At 43.0% G+C, this 8,878-nt stretch overlaps 1 protein-coding gene across 2 annotated transcripts in view; it reads right to left on the bottom strand.

Moving 5' to 3' along the window:
* Nucleotides 1-8,435: 8,435 nt before the first annotated feature.
* Nucleotides 8,436-8,878, bottom strand: part of LOC116401572 (N-arachidonyl glycine receptor-like) — a 2,612-nt gene continuing 2,169 nt past the window's right edge. For both annotated transcript variants that reach the window (XM_031880037.1, XM_031880038.1), the window contains one exon: nt 8,436-8,878. This exon is cut by the window's right edge and continues 975 nt beyond it. In XM_031880037.1, the coding sequence (XP_031735897.1) occupies nt 8,833-8,878 (46 nt within the window). In that variant the 3' untranslated portion in view covers nt 8,436-8,832.

Here is an 8,878-nt window from a genome sequence, read left to right as displayed (position 1 = left end):
GAGCGCTTTGCGGAGCCTGCTTTTCAAAGCCGACCAGATTCTGCCCGAGCTGTTTTACAGATGCGCACAGGAATCCGAGGCCGTTCTTCTGTAGACGAATGGTTCTGTCTTTTGCTCCTGACAGCTGCGCAGGCTTGTTGTTCGCTCTCTCCTGAGTTGTTTTAATAAAGTTGTGCTGCAGGAGTAGTGAGGGAAGATTAATGGACGCACGGGAAGTGTGGCAGTTGTGAGAGGATGCAGGACAGAGCGGGCCAGCAGCCATCTGTTCCTTCTCCTTTACAGCTCTCTTAATGGAGAAACAAACCAAACAACATGGATCTGAGCCCTGCAGACAGACGCGCACACACACACACACGCACGCCTCAGTCGCACACAGCTAAACACAAAACATCACTTTATGTGACAGAGATGAGAGCCGGGCTTTTGTCATTGTCCCCCCCCCCCCCCTTCCCTCGTTGGATGTGTGTGCGGGCGCGCGTGTACGTGCGCTCTCTTTCTTTTTCTTACCTACCTTTCAGCGAAATAAAGTTGGGCGTGAGCCACGGCTGTGAGATTCAGATGAAAGACGCAGCCTGGATGGAACGTGATTAAGAGATATGTTCTTGAGGCAAAACAGGACTTGGCATTCACTGAGACGAAAACCTAATCAAATTAAAGCAAAACAGGGCCATTGTTTGCGGAGTGCGTTTTCTCCGCTTGTGTCACGTTTGAAATGAAACACTGTAAAATAGATACAGGCTTGTGTCTGCGCCGCATCGCCGACGCCGTGGTTTTTTTATTCAGATTTTACACACAGGCACTGACTAATGACGGTTGTGCCCAATGATGCCTAAAGCACTTTATGGAGCTGTCTGGGTTGTAAAGAACGTTTACTATGATGGAGCATGAATGGCTCGCTGAAAGAGTATTATTGTTTACAAGTTATTGTTTTAGATTAATTCACTCAGCAGAATTGTTAAATTCTCTATCCAACAGGCATGGCCGCCTCCGGTTCCTTTACTCCGTCAGCGAGTTCCCACTCTTTACTGGCACTCCGTATTTATTATTGGCCTGTAATGAAATCTATAGTCCGAACTGTTTCTCGTTCTGTTTGTTTGGAATGGGCACAGAATCGTGTCACGTTAAATGACAACATGCGTCGTCTCTCTCTTTTCTCCCGGTGAAGACATCTGTATGACATGATGAAGTTTCCTCTCTGAGTATCAATCCTGTAATTGAGCTCAGGGAGAGCAGAACGTGAGGTGCACACAGAGGAAGTGAAAAGGTCTCTCTCTCTCTCTCTCTCAAACACACGTGTCCTCCCCCTTTCCCTTTCCACCTGCTCTCCCATCGAATTTGTCAGTCAGCCCTCTTTAGACGCACACATTAGCCGCCGTGGTATCACTCGCTGTTGGGGGCGCAGCGCCACGATGGCTCCAGGCCTCGGCAAGAGAAGAGGGACACAAGTGGAGTCCTCACAAGCTTCTCACAGCAAGTAGAGGCGGCGTCCCGGTACCTGCGGCGTCCTCACTCGTGTCTGTGTGTCCGCCTTGAGATGTTGCTTTCTCACTCCGCTCGTACGATACCGCGGATCATGCGGGAAACCGAAGTGAGACCGGATTAAATATTAAACACAACCTGACGCGGCCCCCCCACCGGAGCTTCCATTCCACTTCGCATGATACAATTAAAAACGTTCCCACGTGCATTGAGCGGAGCACTCGTCAGGAACATGCTGCTTTACAGACTTAAAATAAATCTTATACTAATCTATGGAGAACCTGACAAGGAGGAGGCCAAGGTTTTCCATGCAGGCACTTAGCTGAGTAGAGAGTTGGAAAAAAAAATAAAAAAAAATAGAGATGAGGGCCTTACATTATTTATACGTGCTAATGGTGGCTGTCTGTGTGTGTGTGTGAATCAGCAGCAGAACAATCTGCTAAAATAGACACACAGCTGTAATCAAGGCCATACATTTCCTGTTCTCCGCTGACTGCAGGGTCAATTGGAGTCGGTTTAGTAGCATTTGAAACCCTTGCAGTAGATTATCTCCTTTTAATGGAGACTAAAGACATTGCAGGAGTAGACTGCTGCTGCCAAAAGGAAAAGATAACCACGAAGCAAAGCCACCCCGCGTGCGAAAGGAATACCTCACACGGTTCCTACTGTGCACGTAAGATATCATTGTACAGTGATAAGAACAATAGCTCATGTGCCTAGTTTGGTCCGCAAAAGGAATCCATTAGTCTTATTGTGCAGCCCTTAAGCTCGGCATCACGGGGGGGGGCACTGGTGCACCGGTGCACCGCTACACCCACGCACATGTGCCTCTCATTTCCCATGGCGGTCCAGAAGTATCCTTCAACATCCTATTGTAAAGTTTACCAGGGGAGAGGTTCAGTGTATTAAAGTGCCCTGAGAGAAACGCTAAACGATGTAAATGCAGGCAGCTGCTTGCCGCTAATGCCGTACAGTAGACGAGGAGGCCCAGGCGAGGCTGGATGTGTACAGTATCTATATAACATCACGGGCTCTCTTTCATGTCTTCGTGCTCTCTAATGGGAACAACATGAAGGCTAATGGTATAGTAAACGTGGACGGGACCACGCTTCAAAGCCAAGCTGCGACATGTTCCGTTTCCGTTGTTGTTTCAAACACAACAACACATTTTGGTGGCCAAAAAAAACTGCTTCGGTTGTGTGTTTTTGAGGTTATAGTATACATGTATAAGCTAAATTAGGTCACATGAAAGTATTACGAGGGATTGAGCCACTATGATATTTAATAGGCTTCCCAACATTTTTTGTCTGGCCACAACTCAAGAACACCCCCCCCCCCCCTATTGACACCGCAGGCTGTTCTTATCCAGCATTAGCTACACCTACAAATAAGAAGGTGTCATAATTCGTAAGTATCCCACAAAATAATTTTTAATGTTATCCACGTAATCATGAACGAGGAAATATAAAGATCGCAAAAGCCCACACAAGAGGCGCGGGATGGGTGGTGGATGGATCCAACAAACAAGAAGTCACTGTTAATTTATTAGACACGTAACATGCGTATTTACAGAGTTACCTAGTAACTACAGTCAGAGATGGGCAAAGATACTTCAAAATGTATTTTGATACAAAATACAAAATACCCCTCAAATAAATGTATCAAAATAAAATACAAAATACTGGTGCCAGAAAATGTAACAAAATACAATACATGTATTTTGTATTTAAAATATAGGAAATACTTTTTTCTGGATTTTCCGTTCTCTCACAATTTGGCATAGCAGAGCATTCAGGTTTGGGCTGTATAATGTACACAAAGCTCTGGTGAAGCCCACAAAAAGGACGAACAGTCACAGACATGTCAGTGTAACTAAGCTCATCTGTGCTTGTTGATGGTCCTTCTTGAACATCATCTTGCTGAGACATGTTGTCCACCTGGCCAACTGTAGAATGTATGAAATAATAAAACTAAGAATACTTTCATAATATGCCTTTTAAATAAAATAAATTGGATATTTAATGTTTTTTTTAACAAATGGATCTACTGTCATAGCCTGGCTAATGTTAGCATCGAGCTTGATATTATAACCATCACCATGTATATACAATAGGCTATGTAGCCAGACCCAGACATAAATTATACATCAAGCTAGTTGACATCTGTCACACTCAGATAAAATATTTAACTTGACAGACAAATCGGTTGAACTTGAAGATCTGAAGACTGAACTCGTGAACTGTTTTTTGATTTGTGGAGAAAGTGTTTTGAGTATTTTAAATACAAAATTACTCCACTCTAAAGTATTTTGTTACATTTTTATTGGCCCTATCAAATACAAATTACAAAATACTCAAAAGTAATTGAAATACGTATTTCAAATACAAGTAATAGAAATACTGCCCATCTCTGACTACAGTAATGGTACTTCTGTAGTTATTTTAATCCAAACGACAATATTTTCCTCAACCTAACTAAGTATTTCACAGACCTCCGGTTCTGCCGAATGAAGCCGATGCGGAAGTGTCTTGAAACTTGCATTCTCTCTACTGCCCATCAGGGGGCGACTCCTCTGGTTGCAAAATTAAATCTGATTGTATAGAAGTCTATGAGAAAATGACTCTACTTCTCACTTGATTTATTACCTCAGTAAACATTGTAAACATGAGTTTATGGTCTCAATCTCTAGTTTCATGTCTTCTTCAATACAGCATGATGTTCATTTAGTACATTATGGTCCATTTAGAGTCAAATAGATCAAAAAGCAGAGTATGCTTTAGGGCGGACTTAGTGTGATTGACAGGTCGCTGACGCTACCAGAGACGTATATACGGTATCTCTACGTAACTCCTCCGCATTCCATGGTAACTTCCGTTCATCAGTTGCAAAAAAAAAAAAAAAAAAAAAAACATGGCCACGGCGAATTCACCGAACTCGAGGCTTCAAAACAGCAGTCCACCAATGGGTGACGTCATGATGACTACGTCCAGTCTGTGGTATTTCACTATCTTTTTCTAAACCTAATCAAGTAGTTTTGTTGCCTAAACCTAACTGTCTAACGTTCATTTTACAATACTGTCTGCATGCAACGAGCAGAAATGTACATGCGTTGCTGTTTTTCGTAGGAAAATGCACAATTGTATTTGGATACGTTGACCCATCGTGTTCCAGATAGATTAATTTTAGTTGGTTTTAAACTGAATGTTATTTAAATGGACTGTATTTCACAACGTGATCAGTAATATAGCAGCAAACAAGTGTTAGCTACGTAAAGATCTAGTGGAGTAATGTCTACCTGAGCAGAGAATGAAGTCACTGTACCTCTGGGTGTGTTGTCTTCCGAGCTTCTTCTTGCTTTGCTGACAGCCAGTCCGGCTGTGCATGCCTTATAGTGCATGTTACTGCATGTGAGCTAGCCACACCGGTTAGCTCACTGCCGCTGCTCTGCACTGCTGTCATTTGACGGTTACAGCTGTCACCGCCGCCCCGACCGACAGCGTCGTCGCGGTAAGCATATCCACCCTCCGGCTACCCCTCAGGTAAACACAGGTAGCTTCTGTCAGCTCTTTAGCCATGGTTTGTAGTGTTAGCGCTGTTAGCACCGTTAGCTGAGAGATGCCGGCTCGCCGTCGAGAGGCAATGCTCCCAATCTCGTATCTTGCACGAGATTGGGAGCTATTGGGAGCTATACACTATGCATTCAACAAAAGGATATTGTATGTTATTTTAATGCAATTTAACTGTCAATGTTTAGGTTGGTTTGGTCAAGTTTGCATTTGTAGTTCTACAACTTGGAGCGGCATGGAGCTAGACATTTGGATAATTTATCCAATACTTGAGCCAACTATTTAAAGGATTTATCCATTACTATTAGCTATCTGTTACAACCATGTATTATTTTAGATCTGTTTTAGAACTGTTTTGACTTCTAACACGTACTAGTGCAACAGTGAATATATTTTAATTGTAATCTATATTTTACAATATAGAGGAGCTACCCCACTATCTTTACACATAGCTCCTGGCACCTGCAGAAGTACCCCCGGTGCAGGCTGTTCACTGTACCACATTTCTTTTCACATTAAGATGGGTAGTTTGTCCGATATCTGTTTCAACATTTCCAAACAGCACGGAACATAAATGAACATGAAAGACAGAAACTCTCGAGAAACCCTTTTAATCACGATAAACATAAGTAGTCCAACAAAGCACTACAGTATTCAGAAAAACAAATACAGCAGCACTGTCTTTGATCATCATTTGATAGTGTGCTGACACGCAAACTCTATTAAGCTGTCTTCAAATATGCAAAAATTATATGATTTTACAATGATTACATATTCACTTCCCCAGCTGGCTGGCTCCAAGCGTCTCCATTTGTCATCGACTATTGTGTCCAATTATATGATTAGCTTTGAACACTCCAGCACTTCGAGAGCTCTCGTGTGTTCTGCCGCGCCGAGTGATTCACAAACAAAGTCATTACAACATGTATTCACACATATCAAATAACAAAACAGATGGCCACTGCGCTCGCCGCCTGATTTGTTTTCCACACGAGTGGTGAAAAAAAAGAAAAAAAAAAGTATTTTGTGCGGGCTGTGTTTAATGCTGACTGTTTTTATTCCCAAAGAAGAGCAGCTGGCTGTCGCGCTGTTAGATCAGCTCCTATGAAAGACAATCTTGTTTTCATTAATTTCTCTACAACAAAGGCACTTGTTGGGAAGATTTAGAATTATAGCGGGTAAAGCTTCCGGATAATTCATCACAGAGACTTGACAGGAAACTTAATTGTTTTAAATGCCAGTTGCTGTGAGCAGCGTGGCTGGTTTTCCTTTGATGTCTAACAGGTGGGACAGATCGACGACCCTCTGATGTTTCATTTGACCTTTGACCTCTTGGTTATAAATCCACTTGTAGTCCCCCGGCCCAGAAACCTATCAGCATGTGATGAACTGCAGTTCCCAGAATTCCATGTGAGATGAACATCTTGTAGTCTGCCTCCTCTTATTAAGCACAGTGTAAATCTAGAGAGTCCCTCCCCTGCCGGTGCCCCCCATGGGACCTTATATCAGACTGCCACACATGTTTTGGAATGTATGTACGGTAGACAATTGCAAGAGACAAATCAGTTTTTGATCCCCTTTGAATTGTGTCATGGTTTCAACATATGATATTTGTCAATGTAAAAGATGATTTTGCAAGTCAAGAACGTTGCAGGTTGTTTTTAGGTTAGTCGTCATATCATTTAGTTTTGTGTGAAACCGCTCAGTGACCTACATCTCTCGTCTCGCACGATGAGACGATGCATGTCACCAACATGGCCGTTGGCTAAGTTCCACGCACAAATGTAATGTTATCTTACCTGATGTGTTTTATCCAGCGCCTCTTTTTGTCAGCTGGGAAGCGAAAGAAGGAGCGAGACCCGTTGATGGTGTGAGTACATCCTGCTATGAAACAAACTTCGGCGAGAGACGTCACTTACGTGACTTTTAGGTGTGTAGTCTTTCTAATTACATATCTTAAGTCTTTTTCAACAGTTTTAAAGACAAGCTGTGACTTTTTTTACATCATATGTGTAATTCATGGCAGAATTCAAATGGGATCACTAAGTTATTTGTGATTTCACCGTTAGCTACCATACATATGTTTTTCCCAAAATAAGGTCCCATGGTGGTCACCGGAAGGGGCGGGACTTCGCCTTGTTACATCCCACAGTCTAACCGCTGTACAAACCAACCAAGAACCACATGTACTCCCAGTGCTGTTTATGCTCTTACCACTATTACATGAACTTATCTCTGAGGGAACTCAACTGCATTTTCTTATAAAATTGTGGAAAAAAAAACATTAAAACAACCGGAATCTGAATTGCACAGTATAACACAATGTATGTAGTTCTGTTTGCAATTGATTGGCCATAGATAACCATTCAGAGAAATGCTATGGTGCAACTACATAGTTATTACTCATCTACAATGACTCACTGTCTAATCCAGTCAAGACTGTGTACGCGTGACAAACACACTAACACGATTATTCTAACATTTGGCAACACCGAATCAAATTCTTGAGCTCGGGTGACGATTGTGTTATCAAAACCGTCAGTTTCTGCTCCTTCTTTTCAAATGAGTCTCTTCGTAGACATAAGACTGTCACACATTCACTACCCTTCTATCTCATCGCTCGTCTGCCATTTGAGGACTAACTTGGGGACAAATTGCGGTGCTTACACTCAGCGGCAGAGACGTGACATTAAAAGTCTCCCCGTGCAGAAAAAAGGTCTCTCTTAAGGTTACGGTTGCTTTAAATCTAGTAAATAGCCTCGCTGACATCTCTTGAGGATGTTACTGTAAATGCACTTCAAGTGGCTGAATCATTTAACGTCTAATCAATATGATTCGCGTTGCACCACCACCAGACTTTAGTCTGACTCCCGGTTGAGGAAGCTACGACTGTAGTTGACAACTTCTCTGTGGTGAGGTGGGATGAGCATTTAACAGAATCAAGACTGGAATCTTTGCTTTTACAAAGCCAGTTGAAGTGAAATATGATGCAGAAACAAAAGTTAAAAGTAAAGATCCCTAAAGCAGAGGATGAAAAATCTTGCACCATCCACTTCGAAAGTAAAGAAAGCACAGCTTTGCTGTACTCTGGCAGGTAGATAAGGTCTAGCTGTGCCATGCTGCCATCACCTGGCGGATGAGCTAACAGCAACATCCCGGTCGATTGCGGTGTGTGTTTAAAATCATGTCTTGTGGCTTCACAAACACAGCGAGGTGACAGCATGTCAAGCATGTGCGTGACATGCGCTTGACATCAGGCAGCGTTGATGGTTATATTTACACCACGATGCAGCGCTGAGTTGCAGATGTGGTGCAGGGACCAAAACAAAAGCAGCAACTTTTTCAGAACCCACCATCATTTCCTGTTGGTCTCCTCCCACCCCCTACCTCCCACCTAGCGTTGAGGCAGTCAGGCCCTTTTTATAGCTGTTGGTTGACGTTGCTAAGAAGAGTTTCGGTCTTTATGCATAATAACAAAGTTAGTTGTGAGCTTTATTTTTTTTTGCCTGCATGTGTTACACCTGAGCCGCAGACTCACAAAGATGCACCAGAAAACATCTCAAGTCTCATGGGTAAGTCAATCAGCTCCGAAACACAGATGTTTTTTGCCACAACAGCAGCACTCCCATACTGTGAGTGTAAATCACGCCTTGGAAATTAATTGCAAGTTTTTGATCCTTTTCATAACGAACCACGTACACAGCGAAGCATTCAGTGTTACATTGTGCCAAAGCGCTCACGGTGCACATCAGTGTAGCTTGTTCGACGTGGGAGTCTGACGCCCGTCTCATATCATTGCGCTGGTCAGGTTGCTCATCGACCGGATGCTGCCT

The sequence above is a fragment of the Anarrhichthys ocellatus genome, unplaced genomic scaffold, assembly GCF_004355925.1.
Source record: "Anarrhichthys ocellatus isolate YVR2014 unplaced genomic scaffold, GSC_Weel_1.0 scaffold537, whole genome shotgun sequence".
Taxonomy (NCBI): Eukaryota; Metazoa; Chordata; class Actinopteri; order Perciformes; family Anarhichadidae; genus Anarrhichthys; species Anarrhichthys ocellatus.
This window is presented reverse-complemented; position numbering and strand designations above follow the sequence as displayed.